Source organism: Chelonoidis abingdonii, chromosome 4 (assembly GCF_003597395.2).
Source record: "Chelonoidis abingdonii isolate Lonesome George chromosome 4, CheloAbing_2.0, whole genome shotgun sequence".
In the NCBI taxonomy this organism is placed as follows: Eukaryota; Metazoa; Chordata; order Testudines; family Testudinidae; genus Chelonoidis; species Chelonoidis abingdonii.
In genome coordinates, this window is record NC_133772.1 from 145,821,683 (window position 1) to 145,838,297 (window position 16,615).

At 45.9% G+C, this 16,615-nt stretch overlaps 1 protein-coding gene across 2 annotated transcripts; it reads left to right on the forward strand.

The window, feature by feature from the left end:
- The first annotated feature begins 1,382 nt into the window (after positions 1-1,382).
- Positions 1,383-15,452, forward strand: ZBTB25 (zinc finger and BTB domain containing 25). 2 transcript variants are annotated; one of them, XM_075065737.1, is made up of 4 exons: positions 1,383-1,478; positions 3,055-3,149; positions 4,725-4,904; positions 8,854-15,452. In XM_075065737.1, exons 1-4 carry the CDS (start codon positions 1,419-1,421, stop codon positions 9,983-9,985), a joined length of 1,467 nt encoding a protein of 488 aa, XP_074921838.1. In that variant the 5' UTR covers positions 1,383-1,418; the 3' UTR covers positions 9,986-15,452. The 2 variants fall into 2 exon arrangements, with proteins under 2 accessions (XP_074921838.1, XP_032630284.1); XM_032774393.2 differs by lacking the exon at positions 3,055-3,149 and having other exon boundaries at positions 1,387-1,478.
- The last annotated feature ends 1,163 nt before the right edge of the window (positions 15,453-16,615 follow it).

Sequence of the window (16,615 nt, forward strand, 5' to 3'; positions counted from 1 at the left end):
TTGAGTTATAATCACTTAAAATCTATCTTTCATTGTTAATAAATTTGTTTATTCTACTGGAAGCAGTGCATTTGTTTTAAAGCATGTCAGAGTCTTCCCTTGGGATAACAAGTCTGGTACATATCAATTTATTTGTTAAATTGACTAACACATATAAGTTTGCAGCATCCAGCGGGCATAACTAGACACTGTAAGATGGGGGTACCCAGGGTTGTGTCTGGGACCAGAGATATTGGCTAGTGTCATTTGGTTGTACAATCCAAGGAGCACCTTACATGCTAGATGCTGTGTGTGAACAGCCCCGGAGTGGGGGTTCTCACAGCAGAGCAAAGCTGGCTTCCAGAGTCGAGGATTGGAGTGACCTAGCAGGTCCAGATAACACCAGGGGAATGTCAAACACACCCAACAGCTTCAACAACCTATGTAATTGTCTATACATCAAAGAGGGCATAGGGGATACAACGAGCCCCTGCATGATAGGGAAAAAGGGGCACACAATAGTTCCTGGCATGGGGGGAATGGAGGTGGGAAGAATAGAAAATAATGGTATGGAAGGGGGACACGAGGACACAAAGCCCAGGGCATGTGGCTTTGGGGATTAATGACGGGGATGGAGCTTTTGCCATGGTGAAGGAAGGGGGAATGAGGGAGAACATAGTTCTACGATCCTGACAGGCTAAGGTCAAACAGCCTAGTCTCTGCATAGGATAATCAGCCCCTGCTTGCTCACACTACATTGTGCCTACGCTCTACATATGTTTGCAGTGCTGGGCTCTGTCTGGCTCCCCTCGGAGGGCTTCATACACCCCTGGGCTGGGTAGCGTCAGACCAAAGCCTAGGCACGTGATGCTCTCACACTCTAAATGTCCCTTTAACAGTTTTTTTACTCCTTACAAAGACCAGCAGAGCAAGGAAACGCCTAAGCAGTGAACTAACGTGGGGTGTCTGTGCAGCAGGGAGCAGCACCCCCCGCAAAGGCCTAGACCCACCCCAGGGGGCACCTCAGCGCTTGCTGCTCCGGGGCACCAGCAGCGGAGGCCGGGCCTGCCTGCCCCATAGGGCTCGGCAGATTTGGCTCCCTGTTGGTGCTGCTCATGCCCAGCCACTGCACTGTCCCCTCCCCGCAGTATAGGGGGCCAGCTGCCCATTGCCCCCTTCCCCTCACGAAGGCTTGGGGCAAGGGGAGCCCCTCGCTGAGCCAGCCCCTGTTCGCGATGTGCCAGGGGGTCAGTGCAGGAAGAGTGCACAGGGGCAAGGCCCACAGCCCAGCCTGAGCCGCCATGCTCCGGGGGGGCGGGGGTGCAGAGGGGCCCTTCCAGCCGCACGGGGACGCTGCAGCTGCAGCAGCCTCCGCTCCCGGGGGGTGGGGGGGATTCACCCTGCGTGGCCGAGATGAGAGCCGCGCCAGGGCCCGGTGCATGCGCGAGCCGCGCCCGCCTCCCCGGGCCAACAGCTGCGCAGGCTGGAGCCTCCCACCGGTAAGCCGCGAGCCCCGCCCGCGCCGCAGGGGCTGCCCGTTGCCACCCTCCTTCCCTGCAACGCCTCCCCGGGGCCCGGCCTCGCTCAGCAGCAATCCCGGAGCTGCGGTTGCCCGCCGCCTGGCTCAGCCTTGCAGCTCGGGCTGCATTTCCCGGACATGGGGGCTGCCCCGCAGCGGCCCCGCAGGAGCCTCCCGCCTGGTGCGCCTGGATGGGTCGGGGTGCAGCTCCTCCTGGCCTCTGCTGCGCAACTGCAACAGCATCCCCAGGGGCTGGCTCCCGCCTGCCTGGTGCATCCAGGGGGCTACTTGCATGCCTGCAAGAGGCCGCCGAGCTTAACACTGGGGCTTTGCAATACAATGGGTCGTGCGTGAGTCGGTAACGGGGGGAGACATGCTATGACCCATGTGCTATACTGCAGGCTCACACTCCATGGCCATGGCAGCTTGTGAGCAGCAGCAGCGTAATACAGTAGCGGGATTGCTGCTGTGGTCTGAAATTAAACCGCGACTGGCTGAGTGCGTGTGAGATCGTGCCAGCTGCCGAGATGTGCAGACACGTGAAAAACGAGGCCAGGAGGAACTAGTTCTGGCAGTGCAGTATTATTATTATTAATTATTCTTCTTTATTAATAATTTGTATTGGTGTAACGTGCAAAATCCCGAGGCATGGACCAGGGAGGGCCCCATTGTGCTAGGCGCTCACTGTAGTGTAGACACATAATAGCATCTCTGGTTATGTCAAAGGGAACTTCAGACTCAGCAGGATAGTTAAAGTAGTGAGGGCCAGGTCCTGTTTGTTCTCTCCTCCCCCAGCGCTTTCCTATGGCTGTGATCACAGTGACTTGGATAGTTACTCCTATCCCTGCTACCTCCAGTGGGTTTACAAACAGATTTCCATAGGTGTCTACACACAACTGGGACTCCCTAGACTCATAATAGGGAATGCATTGCCTAAATTCCGCCCCCCTCCCCTTAAGCATATTTCTGTAAGAAAAGAATTATAAAGCACCCCTCCCCCCCGCATCAGTGGCACATTTCTGGACTACATACAACCCCCTGGTGTATTTCAGAGAGTTAATTTGTCCCCCCGGACTACATTTCCCCTGGCACCTTGGTACAATTTACAGGCAGCTTGGTCTGCTCTGGCATGGCTGATTTGTATGGTGTGGTGTACTGGCAGAAAAGGCAAGGTAAGGGTCTTTCTAACAACTTGTGAATATCTAGTAAAAATGTTTTCACAGCTGCTTGTTTTGCTGTTGGTTTCACTTCCTGGTATCTGTTCTGAATTCCACGTGGTGGTCAGGGGTGGGACTCACCACAGTGCTGGCGTGCATTCCACCATTAGTTGATACACGCTGCTATCTGCACCTTTAACGATAATTTCATAGAATTATAGAATATCAGGGTTGGAAGGGACTTCAGGAGGTCATCTAGTCCAACCCCCTGCTCAAAGGAGGCCCAATCCCCACATGTCCTTGGGTCATAAACTGGACATCTCTCCAATTGGTAGGTTAATAACAAACATGGAGGCCGCAACTTACCAAGCTTCCTCACTACTTCTATTTCTCCTGCAGGCTGCTTCCACCAGGAGACATCAAACAGTTCCTCAGAGTATGGACCCTGGCCATGTTGTGGCTGCTCTGGCAGGAAAGCTTCCTTGGGGACTGGCGTGAGCATCAGAGTCACTTCATGAGCTTGATCCAGCAGCTGCTAGCTCCCTTCCCATACTATTTTAGACCTGGCCTACACTAGGAAATTAGGTTGGTATAACTACCTCGCTCAGGGGTGTGAAAAATCCACACTCCAGAGTGAGGCAGTTAAACTAACTTAACCTTGCGCTGTCTACAACAGGGGCTAACAGGAGAATTCTCCCGTCGACCTAGCTACCGCCTCTCAGGGAGGTGGATTACCTATTCCAATAGGAGAACCCCCCTTGAGAGCGTAGACAGCATCTTCACTGAAGTGGCACAACTGCAGCCGTACCACTGCAATATTTAAAATGTAGACAAGCCCTTAGATTTGGGGGGTTAGAAGGTCGCCATCCCCATTCATCAGGCTATTGTGAACCACTGTGGGCTCAATGCAGTTCCCAGCATCTGGTCAAATTCCTTGTAAAAGAGGCAGGATGACAGGAAGTTCCTAGAAGTGCAGTTCTCATTCCGTCCATCTTGAGCCTGAGATCCGCCCCTCTGCATCGATCCATTGAATCCCCAACACAGCTGACTTATCCAATATTTCTGGTACACATGGTAATTTCTGGTACTCTTACAGAAGTCAAATGTCTTGTTTGTCTCAAACGAGAGATTTACCCGAATCTGACTATGGTCCCATGACCATTGTGCTTAGCAAAGGATGACTTCTTCTCACTGGTCATAACTAATGCAGGGAGGGGACAGTTAACTTTGTTCAGTTCAGAATGAAATGGAAGGGTTAAACACTGAGTAGCTGTAGGTGAAGGTGGGGAGGGAGGGTTGCGTTTGTTTCCTGGGAGTTGATTGGCTAATCTTGGAATAGAAAGGCAAGAAACACTGGCCCACAGGATTGTGGGGTAGTTTGTCGGACTCTCAGAGCACAAGTCTGGAGACCTGGCCCGGAGCTGCGTCCACACTGAAAAATGATAAAGTTTGGACCTGACTCGCAGTGGGACCCTGACCCCAAGCCAGGTCCTAGGGCTTGGGTACTGAGGGCTCACTGGCCTGGAGTCAGCCAGATTTGTGTGTGGACAGAAGGGGGTTTGTGCTTAAACCTGAGTCTGAGCCCAGGCTTACATTGTAATGTGGACATACTCTTAGTGGACGTTTTGGTTCCACAGAGTATGCAGCGTTAGACCTTCAGTGACTAGAGGTCACTGACTTGGATAAATGTTTTCTTATTCTGTAGTAGTTTCAGTTCTGGAGGAACTCAAGCAGAATCCATATGACATTAAGGTTTGCTAACTTCAGACTGTTTAGATGAAGCATGTTCTTTTTAACTACAAAAATCGGGAGTTTCTACCCAGCCCAAATTTCAGTAGACTGTTTGGGGCATTCTAATGATATCAGTGGGAGAAGTTACTAAATTGTGGTGTACATACCACTTGGCAGATGTTAATATACTGCACTGTCAGAGAACCTCATCAGCTTTTGTATGACTTCCACACTATGCGCCTTTATAACTTCCTTAGTGAAATAAACTGCTCTTTTGATATTACTACAATTATCTTCATGTCACCAAGAACTCGAATGTTGTTCTCTTTTGTCTTTAGAAACGCCATGGATACAGCTAGTCACAGTCTAGTCCTCCTGCAGCAGTTGAACATGCAGCGTGAGTTTGGTTTTCTCTGTGACTGTACAGTTGCAATAGGAGATGTTTACTTCAAGGCCCACAGAGCAGTGCTAGCTGCTTTTTCAAACTACTTTAAGATGATATTTATTCACCAGACAAGGTAAGAACATACATCTTTTTCTGCATTTAAGGCAACTTTTAAAATTTATTCTTCAAAAGGAGTTAAATTCTGAAGGAACATTAGCAAGGGATTTGATGACTTGGGGTTGGTTACATAAAACAATTATGGAGTTGTAACCCTCTAAAACCAGTTCATTTCCAGCCTACAATGTAGTATCAGAAAGCCCTTTTGATCTTACTTGTTTAATCAGCATAAGCCAAAGTTCAGGTCCACATTGCTGCACATTTAAAGAGGGATGAACACAGAAACAGAAGTTGAAGAAGTATCACAGCTTTCTTAAGCAGCAAATGCCTAGAATTTTTCACTGAAGTTGTGTGTATATAGAAATAAATACAATACTTTGGTTTACATTTGGACCAACATTGAAGTTTAAAAAAAAAATTGAGTTTAGAGTTCGTGTTTACTGTTGACCTGTAAGGCCTGGGAACTAACTTTGTATTTATCTACAGAGTACACAGAGCATGCCTGGTGGCAGAACAAGCTTCCCCCAACACTCTTGTCATAAATAGATAGCTAAGGGTTAATGTTTCTTTCACCTGTAAAGGGTTAACAAAGGGAACCAAACACCTGACCAGAGGACCAATCAGGAAACCGGATTTTTAAAAAGCTCAGGGACGGAATGTTTGGGTCTGTGTCTTTGTCTGGCTCTCAGCTATGAGAGGGTCTTTCTATCTTCAAGCTTCTAATCTTCAGTTTCAAAGTTGTAAGTACAAGGTAGAAAAACAATAGTCTGTTATTGTTTTTTTTGTATTTACATGTGTGTATGTTTGCTGGAATGTTTAAAATTGATTCTTTTGAATAAGCTGTTATTCCATTTTTTCTTTTAAGCAATTGATCACCTGTATTATTGCTCAACCCTGGAACAGAGAATATTTTTTATGCTTCTTTTTTTCTCTCTTATTTATACTAAAGCTTCCTTTTTTAAAACCTGTTTAAGTTTTTCTCTGGTTAAGGAGGCTAAGCGAGCGAAGGGAGGGGAAATCTTTTGGGTTAGCTTGAACTAGGTTGAGATCTGCATGAGCGTGCAAGGGGAAGAAGAGAGGGGGGAAGAAATTGCCCTCTCTGTTTTGCCATTCAAGGAGTTTATAGTACGTATCACCAGGATACCCAGGGAGGGGGAGCTAGGGGATGAGATAAATGAGGAGACAAGGGAGGAGGTTGCTTTTCCCGTTTTGGTGTGAGACTCAAGGCTTCTGAGTCTTGGGGTCCCCCAGAGAAGGTTTTGGGAGACCAGAGAGGGAGTCAGGCCCTGGAAATTCCTGGCTGGTGGCAGCGATATCAGATCTAAGCTGGTAATTAAGCTTAGAGGGTTCATGCTAGCTTCTCAGTTTATGAACGCTAAGGTTCAAATCTGAGTAGGAAACTATGACAGAATGGCTCTGGGGAGACTGATGTAGTTCAGTTTCCAAACTCACTCAGTTCATGTCCTTGCTGTTGCAATTATTAGTAAGGGTGACAATGCAATATTGTGCTGCAGACACTAAGGGCTGGTCTACACTACGGGGGAAAATCGATCTCAGATACGCAACTACGTGAATAACGTATCTGAAGTCGAAGTATCTAAGATCGAATTACTCACCGTCCTCACGGCGCGGGATCGATGTCCGCGGCTCCCCATATCGACTCCGCAACTCCGGGTTGGTGGAGTTCCGGAATCGATAAAGCGCATTCGGGGATCAATATATCGCCTCTAGATGAGACACGATATATAGATCCCCGAGCAATCGATTGCTACCCGCCGATATGGTGGGTAGTGAAGACGTAGCCTTAGAGTTAACAGACTTCACTGAGATCATCAATTCATTTCAAGTGTCATAGAGCCTTGTATATCAGTCACCTCATGGTGACATTCAGATGCTGCACCACAGTTGGGTACAAAGTGGTTTTGAAGGTGTCAGATTTTGTAATTACATGGGATAGCTCCCGAGTTCTAATCCTGCCTCTGACATGGAGATGCTGTCTACAGATTTGGTCTCTGTCTGTGTGCTCACTTTCCTATCTGCAGTTACTCCTTCAGCGATGTTGAAGTCTCTTTGCTTAAAATTTGGAAAGTACTTTGATAGCTGAGAGTGAGAGATTAGTGCTGAGTGTTCATTATAATCTATACCATTTAATGACATTGGGACATAAAGCTGATAAAATATATACCTATTGTAATGCAGAGTGGATAAAACTCAATGACTTTTAATCATATGTATAAACTAAATACAAGTTTATTTTAAAAGAAACTTATGTAACATTAGTTTGGAAATTATGGCAACCTATTTTAATGCTTAACTTACTGTATTCTATTAAAGCCAATTAAATGCAGTAAAAAATACTAAGCAGTACATATTTGCTGCCATGTTTTAAAGTCAAACCACTGAACTGGTAGAAGTCACACTCTAAGGGTATGTCTATACTACCCACCAGATCGGCAGGCAGTAATCGATCTATTGAGGATCGATTTATCACATCTCATTTAGACATGATAAATCGATTCGCGAATTGACGCCCATACTTCACCTCAGTAGGCGGAGTAAGCAGCGTTGACGGGGGAGCCGCGGCAGTCGACTTGCTGCCGTGAGGACAGCCCGGAAAGTCGAACTAAGATACTTCGACTTCAGCTACTCGAATAGCGTAGCTGAAGTTGTGTATTTTAGATCAACCCCCACCCCCCCGTGTAGACCAGCTCTAAGCATCTGGATCCAGAGTTTGCTGAAGTGCTAAACTAGCTTTTGACAGCAGAAGCCTCTTCTGCAGGTGCAGAGAGAATATTTTTTTAATTTCAGTTTATTCAACTCAGTCAGTTCAATGACTAGTTCATTCAAAGTTAAGAAAAACAGGAAAACCATCTTCATTTTCTAAACTATGAATAAAAACTAGGTGTTTAAGGATGAGATCTACTTGTTCTAAAATTTGAAGGACATGGTGACCAGAAACAATCAGTTCAAGTCACTAACTACCCAAATTTCTTCCTTTAATATATTACCTAGTTTTTAAAATAAAATATATGTTTTGCTAATTTTAATGCACTTTCTTCTTATGAATCCAGCACACTTAAAGTAGTTTTATTTAATTAAATGTTTAAAAAGCTGTTTATGTGCATTTTTAATTGAATTTGAATATCATCCACATAGAGCTTGACACAAATCACAAGTAATCATCTAGTAAATAAGAAATGCGTCGTTCACCATTTTCTAACATAATAAATGTAATAATCAAAAATCTGAATAAATGCAAGTTCATCTATCTAATTGCTTAAATAAATGTGTATAGATAGATATAGTGTATCCTCCTGGTTATCAAAAAGAATAATGACACTTAGTGAAAAGGCTATATTTAGTTGCAAATCAACGTGTTTTAATGGTTGCCAAGCAATGAGAATCAACCTTTCTTTAGGAAAATAGCTAAAAAGTACAAATGCAAAACATGTTTAAAATTGATGATTTACATCAAAGTTTCCTCCTTGTTAATTTAAATCATGATTAAGATTGGTGGTTTAAATCACTTTGATTTAAATCAGTCCACCTCGTTGAATTCATTATTTAATCATTGAATTTAATAATGGATTATTATTTAAATATATAGCAATAGACTTCGGTCCAGATTTTCAGAATCACACATAATATGTGAATTCATAATTTGCAAACAATTACTGCAGTGGCATGCAAAGTTACACTGCATATACAAATGAGTGAGTGCATGGCTCACTGGTCACATTCGTGCCCAGTTAATGCAGTGATGCACGCAGTCACTATAATTGCACATGTAAATTATACCCATGTCCTTCTCTTGGTGTGTGTGTCAGATTTATTCTGAATCTGGGAAAGGTAGCTAATGTGCGTTCTCTCAAAGTAAATGATGGGCCACATGAATGCTTAAATAATGGCCAGGATTATCATTTGGAGAAACAGGTATATTTAATCATGTGTTTTGTTTTAAACAGTGAATGCATAAAGATTCAGCCTACAGATATCCAGCCAGACGTATTCAGCTACCTGTTGCACATCATGTACACTGGAAAAGGTCCAAAGCAGACAGTCAATCCCAGCCGGCTGGAGGAGGGCATTCGATTTCTCCATGCAGACTACCTTTCCCATCTTGCAATTAAAATGAACCAGATAGTTTCCCCAGAGACTATGCAGTCTTCAAACTTATATGGAATTCAGATCTCAACTGCACACAAAGCAACAAAGGAAAGTCTTGGAGCAAACGAAAATCTGACAAATGCCAGCAACAGGTCTGCTAACCAGGGCGATCACCCACAGTTACAGCTCTCACTTGCCATTGGACTAGATGACGGTACCCTTGAACAACAGATCACCCATCCTTCCACCCAAGCAGCTGGGGCTGTCAAACCAGTGGAGGAGCTTCAGAAATCATGTGTGTCTATAAAGCAGGAGAAATGTGACCGCGAGCCAGTGGTGTCCCAAAGTCACACGTCGCCCTCTCCAGATGTTTCTAAAACTAATCTCAACGTGCATTTATGTCATTACTGTGGGGAGTGTTTTGATTCCCATGGCAATTTGCGGGAACACCTGCACACTCATGTCTCTGGCTCACTTCCCTTTGGCGTCCCAGCCTCCATCCTGGAGAGCAATGACCTTGGTGAAGTGCAGCCTATTACTGAAAAGCGGGAAGCTATTGAAAGTCACCGGCTCGGTGCCTTCTTAATGAAAGAGAATGAGCATCCATCAGAACATCCAAGCCATAGTAACACTGAGCCATTACAGTATGGACAGTTGTCACTAATCTCCAAAGACACTGAGCCTGTGGAGTTAAACTGCAACTTCTCTTTTTCAAGAAAGAGAAAAATCAGTTGCACAGTCTGTGGCCACAAATTTCTCCGAAAGAGCCAGTTGCTGGAACACATGTACACACACAAAGGGAAACAATTCAAATACAACCGATGCCAAAGGTTTGGTAACCCAGTACCCCACAGGTTTCATCCTTATTGTGACAGTTGGTCTGACTGTACAGTAAAAAGTTCCAGGCTCTCTCAAGATCACCTAGATTCATCATGTGCAGTGGAGTCTGATCTTGCTCCAGAAAATGTTGATGCAATCCTCGTAGAATAGCTTTGTATGTTGCCTCTGATGAACTGAAAGCGTGAATGCTTCAATTTGTTTGTGTCCTTCCATTTTGCTGAATGTTCTGGGTACTCTTCTGAAGTTTTCTCTTTGCCTAACAGCTCTGTCTTCAGCGAGATGAGACTGTAACAATTATGTGCCCCCTTTTACTTGGATATTTAAACCTTAAAATCCAAGTTGGTTAGAGAACTATTTGTTGGCGGTGTCCAGTTAACTTAGATCCGTCTTTCATAAATGACAACTTAATTGACCTGTGCTACCCAAGATGAGATTGTAGAAGTTAGTGAGTGTGGGGTTTAAACATTTTGTATACTGAGCAGAACTTTAGGACTGTGTGTGTGTCCTTAGAATTATTCTGAAACCAAAGTGGGTAGAATGTGTTCAGAGGATATTACTTTTCTTGATTAGTTTAATATCAATTCCCTAGAAAGAGAGGCTAACCCAAAGTATAGAAGACAGGTGGGAAATGAACAGCACATAAACCTCAGGCTGTTCCCTTCTCCTGGTAATCCCAGGGGTTGATGTAGAGACAGTGGCCCTGGTTCAGCAAGTGTTCGCAGTCCCATTGACTGAATACATTCTTTAAGTGTGACATCTGCTTAAGTGCTTTGCTGCAGGAGGACTAATGTGCATCCTGCCCCATTCCAAGCCCAGCAGGCCTCCCCCTGCTTGATCAGTCCCCTCCACAAATGTGGAACCAAATCCTACTGAAGCTCTTCAAAGGGTCCCATTAATGAACCTTCCTCTGTAAGATGGAATGAGATCCAAGTGAAGAGTCTCCTCCAAGAGGATCTAGGGCAGTGGTTCTCAGCCAGGGGTCTGCAGTGCCCCCCCACCGCGTGAGGCTGAAGCTGGAAGGTATGGGTCTGAGCCCCAGAGCCCCAGTGCTCCCTGTGGAGCAGAAACCCTGAGCCCATGGTGGGCAGAGTTGGAGACATGGAGGGCATTGCCCCCTCTCACCCAAACTGCAGTGCAAGATCAAGGCAGTCCCAGGGGCACCTCCACACCTCCCCTGAGTCCCCTCACCATCTCCTTTCCCCATCCCCTGGCCAGGTTGGAGGTGGGAAGCCAGAGCCAGGCACTGTGGGGCAGCTGCTGCTCTGGCTGGTGCTATGGAGCAGGCAGCTGCAGCGTTCCTTCCTCTCCTGCTCATGTCCCAGGTTGAAGCTGCTCATCAGCTCCCACCCTTCTTTGCTCCTGCAGAGCAGCTGGTAAGAGCCCCCTGGGTGGGGAGACCCGGCTCCATGGTTGGCAGATCCTTCCGGCAACAGGGACAGCAGGGGAGTCCTCCCAGCACACAGCCCTTAATACTCCCTACACCCTGAGCCCCTAGTGCCCCTCTCCCTGCCTGCACACAGCCCCTAGCTACCCCCTCCCTGCACCCTAAGCTGTTTTCAAACTTTTTGAGCTAAGCCCCCCACCTTTGAGTTATAATTTAAATATATAAACTCCCTCCCTCCCTGGACCCCACCATGTGGAGGTGGCTTGAGCCCCGATGACCTCTGCCCCCCCCAAATAGACATCAGACTACACCTATTCCCAAGGCCCCTGCCCCAAGACTCCTCCCCGCCATCCCTGCAGGGCCCTGGAGTTTTTATAGCCTGTTGGGGGGGGCCTCAGAGAGAAAAAGTTTGAGAACCCCTGATTTAGGGGACCCCATCTCTTAAATAAAAAAAACCTTTTCCCTACTGTAAGTTATTTCTACATATGAACAGCTTTGAATAATATGTTCCTAACTGCTAGGGTGATGTGAACGTTAAAAACCCATAGATAAGGAACATTGTTTCTCCTTGGGCTCTTCTACAACAGTAATACTGTTTAAATAGAGTTGTTTTATGCCTTTGTTATCATTTCCTGTATATCTCAAAAATGTATTCTTCCAAGTCAGTTACAAATGTGCATTCACATTCATTCTGACCTCAGGTTAACATTTTGCTCTTCTATAGCGCTGTTACATCTGAGCATCACAAACCACTTCCTGCAATGTGGGGTATAAGGAACACCCTTGGGCTGGGGGTGGATTGTGGGAGGGGAATCGGCCAACAGCGAAATGGAGTAATTCTGATATAAAGAACAATTTTTTAAAATGTACTGAATAGATGCTGCGAGCTGCTCCACTCTGTTGCTCAAAAAATGTGTTAGACACTTTTCAAAAAATGTGCGTTAAGACTAGCAATGAAAGCCTCCTATCTGTTGCCATGGGATTGCATTACTAGAATGCACAGTGATGGGGGAAATCTTTGAACAATGGTGAGAAAAATGCCTGCCAAAATTCCTGGTCCAAATCTCTTTTGAAATCAGTAGACTTCATTTGGCTCCACTGAGATTGGATCAGGCCCAGAAAAAAATCTGAAATCAAAACATTTTTGAATTGCCAAAGCATCGTATGCTAATTATTTTTAGGACTAACCTCATCTTGATTTGATTTCTTTATATTATACTCAGCAGAGAAGCCAAGAGTTGCATGGACAGAGACTTGACTTTTCTTAGAGGTGGTCTCTGCATGCCAGGGTTGAAGCAAGGATGCTCACACGGCTGTTTTTTGTTGGTTGAGCCTCTTTCGCAAACACTGGTGCTTAGAAAAAAATGACTTTGAATGGTCAGCCAAGCCAATTTCTACTTTGTTCCCCCAGTGTAATTTCAACCTAGGAAAAAAAATGTGGTTTTAACATGTTAGTTAATATGCGCTAAAATACTAATGTAGACAAGGCAAAGTGTAGCCTTAACGTGTGTTAGCTGGTTAAGCTGAACCTTAGCCTCCTGACCAGGGTTTACCATAACTAGTTAACGTGTTTTAAACAGTAGACTATGAAAACAAAACCAAGGATTGATGACAGTAGGACATACGAACACAAAATGCTACAGGAAAGAACTAGGATTATTCCTTATACGTTGTGGTCTTTAGTTGTGCTAAGTGTAATTTTTTTAAACGTTGCCGGAAGGATACTTAAATGGGAATAATGAAACGGAGCAGAAGTCACTGCATGAGTTATCGCTAGCTGTGATGTATTGATATAGTAGTAGTGACTGTATCATATTGAATGTGAAGAGGAATTTACTTTCTGAAATTGGTAAATAACTGTTTTGTGTTCACGTGTATGTGTATCTTTTAAAACTAGTGAGCATAAAAACTTAAATGTTCTTCGAGTGCTCGCTCATGTCCATTCCATTATAGGTGTGCATGCGCTGACATGCACAGTCGTCGGAGACTTTTGCCTTAGAGGTATCCATAGGGTTGGCTGTGGTGCCTTCTGGAGTGCCGCCCTCATGCTGCGATATATCAGGTGCCCCCATCCCTGCGCCCTCTTAGTTCCTTCTTACTGCCTGTGGTGGTCAGTCGGAGTGCGTCTGTCCCTTTCTTGCAAGTGGCCAGCGGTTTCCCTTCTACCTTAGCCTGGTGCTTCTAGCTGTAAATAGTTAATTGTTTGTTAGTTAGTTAGTTAAAGTGCCTGTTAAGTGTTCTGTTCTCTGCAGGACAGGGACAAGAGCTCCCCGTCACACACCTTCCTCATTCCGTGGTCGGGAGCGCTGATGTACGCCTTCCCACCAGTGCCATTGATCCACAAGGTCTTGCTCAAGGTGAAGCAAGACAAAGCGGCCGTCATCCTCATAGCCCCTGCGTGACCTCGGCAACACTGGTTCGGCATGCTGCAGAGTCTGTCGGCAGCCACCCCGCTGCAGCTACCGCTTCTGCCGGATCTCCTGTCCCAGAACCACGGCAATCTGTTGCATCCAAACCTGGCAGTGCTGCACTTGACAGCCTGGCTGCTGCGTGACTGAGTGGGGATGAGCGGTGGTGTTCCACTGGTGTGCAGCAACTCCTGCTAGTAGCAGGAAATCCTCCACCAGGGCTACCTATGTGGCAAAGTGGAAGCAGTTCACGTGTTGGGCCACAGATCATCACACTTGTGCAACGGAAGCCCTGCTGTAGGACATCCTGGACTATTTTGCTGCACCTTAACCTCCAGGGCTTGTCGCTTTCTTCAGTCAAGGCACACCTGGCAGCCATTTCAGTGTTCCACCCTCTGTTTCAAGGCAGGTCAGTCTTCACCCATCCCATGACAGCATGGTTCCTGAAAGGCCTGGAGCGCCTTTACCTGATGTCCAAGGAGCTGGTTCCCTCTGGGGACCTGAACTGGTGCTGACAAGGCTCATGGGTCTCCCCTTCGAGCCTTTGGCTTCCTGCTCCCTTCTGCTTCTCTCCTGGAAGGTCTCCTTCCTAGTCGCTATAACTTCGGCCCGGAGGTGTTCAGGGTGTTCACATCGGAACCGCCTTATACAATCTTCTATAAGGACAAGGTCCAGCTGCAGCCACACCCGGCCTTTCTGCCGAAGGTCGTCTCCCAGTTCCATACTGGTTGAGACATATATTTACCGGTCCTTTGCCCTAAGACTCATGCATCAGATGAGGAACGCAGGCTGCATACCCTGGATGTCAGGTGGGTATTGGCCTTCTACACAGATAGAACGAAGCTGTTCCGTAAGTCAGTGCAGTTGTTTGTTGCTATCACAGACAGACTGAAGGGTTGCCCAGTGTCTACCCAGAGAATATCATTGTGGATCACTGCCTGCATCCGCTTCTGTTCTGGGCTGGCGAAGGTGCCCCCGCCAGCAGTCGTGACGGCTCATTCAACTAGGGTGCAGGCATCCCTGGCATCCTTCCTCACTCAGGTGCTGATCCAAGAATTTGTCGGGCTGCAACCTGGTTGTCCGTCTACATATTCGCTTCACACTATGCGCTGATCCAGTAAGCCCAAAATGACACTGGTTTCAGCAGAGCTGTGCTCCTGTCTGCAAGACTCTGAACTCTGAGGGCACTGCTTGTGAGTCACCTAGAATGGAATCGACATGAGCAAGCACTCGAAGAAGAAAAACGGTTACCCACCTTTTTGTAACTCTTGTTCTTCAAGATGTGTTGCTCATGGCCATTCCATTACCCACCCTCCTGCCCGTCGGAGTTGTAGGCAAGACGGAACTGAGAGAGCATAGGGCTGGTGGCGTCTGATATACCATGGCATGAACACGGCACTCCAGAGGGCGCCACAAGTGGCCCTACGAGTACCACTAACTAACAGTCTCCGATGACCATGCATGTGGGCACACGCTGTACAACAGAATGGATATGAGCAACACATCTCGAAAAACAACAGTTACAAAAGGTAGGTAATTGTTCCTTATTTTCTGAAGGGCTTACTGGTGTGTTCTCCAGTTAACCTTCCTGGTATAGTCATCTGTGGCTTGAATACATTTAACTTCTTTGAAATGTTATATACTTTACAAAAGGGTTTCCCTTGAGTATTTCTATAGAAAGTCTTTTATATACCACCATGCGTCATGCAGTATGTGTAAAAATTAATGATTTAAAAAATAATTTTAAAAATGGATTTTTAAAAATTGTAATTGGATTTCTTTTAATTAAATTCACTGGTTTTTTTTAAATCTATTTACAATTTGAGTTTAGGACAATCTGTATTAACTTGTAAACGTATAATTATTAAAATTGCTTAAATTAAATACATATTTGCTGTCAGATCGTAAAGAAAGTCAAACCACTGAACTGGCGAAAGTCATTGGCCAAGCATCTGGGTCCAGAGTTTGCTGAAGTGCGAAACCAGCTTTTGACAGCAGTAGCCTCTGTTGCAGGTACAGAAAAAATATTTTCTTCATTTCAGTTTATTCAACTAATAGTAGTGCACTGGTTCCCAAACTTTTTATCTTGTGCTCCCCATTGCCTCTGTTTCCCGCCCCAGGAGTGGGGCCATGGCTTCAGGATGGGGGGACACACACGAGTAAGGGGGCCAAGACTGGGGCCACAGCTGAAGGCAGGGGCTGGAGCAGAGCCTCGGCCGGGAGCCAAGGCCAGCAGCTGGGGCCCCGGATGTGGGGCCAGCAGCTGCAGCTGGGAGTAGAGCCCCCAGTGGGGGGCTGGCGGCTGGGACCCAGGTGTCTCTCACTCCCTGCCCTCTGTGGGGGCTGGCCTGGGCCACAGCTGTGCTCCCCCGAACATTCCTTCATGCCCACCCCCAGAGGGGTGCATCCCATAGATCAGGGACCTCTGTAATAGTGACTGAACTGAATTAGCTGAATAAACTGATATGAAGAAAATATTCTCTCTGCACCTGCAAAAGAGGCTACTGTTGTCAAAAGCTGGTTTAGCACTTCAGCAAACTCTGGAGGCAGTAAAGCACTATTTTTAGTGTGAAGTCTGTATTTACTTGCTAATCAACATGTTTTGTTTACCAAGCAATCAGAATCAATCTTTCTTTATCAAAATAACTGAAAAGTACAAAACCACTGATTTCAATGCTTCCTGATATCTATCATGATTAAAAGGGGTGATTTAAATTGCATCGATAGAAATCAGTCCACCCTGGATGAATGCAGCTGAAAAAGCTAGCAAGACAGAAGTACTATCAAATGTAAATACGGTTAACTGGAGCTACTGCTAAAAACATCTTAATTATAAAAAAAATTGCAGGATAAATGCAAATCTTGGAAAAAAGCGACATTTCCAAGGGTACATCCAGACTACTCACTGGATCGGCGGGTAGCTATCGATCTAGTGGGGATCTATATATCGCGTCTCATCTAGACACAATACATTGATACCAAAACACA

Bases quoted from the DNA above. Each gene is read 5' to 3' on its own strand.
- ZBTB25 (XM_075065737.1), top strand. From the start codon at position 1,419: ATGCGCGAGCCGCGCCCGCCTCCCCGGGCCAACAGCTGCGCAGGCTGG. The intron at 1,479-3,054 runs GTAAGCCGCGAG...TTTCTCCTGCAG, and splicing joins CAGGCTGGAGCCTCCCACCG to GCTGCTTCCACCAGGAGACA. The intron at 3,150-4,724 runs GTGAGCATCAGA...TTTTGTCTTTAG, and splicing joins AAGCTTCCTTGGGGACTGGC to AAACGCCATGGATACAGCTA.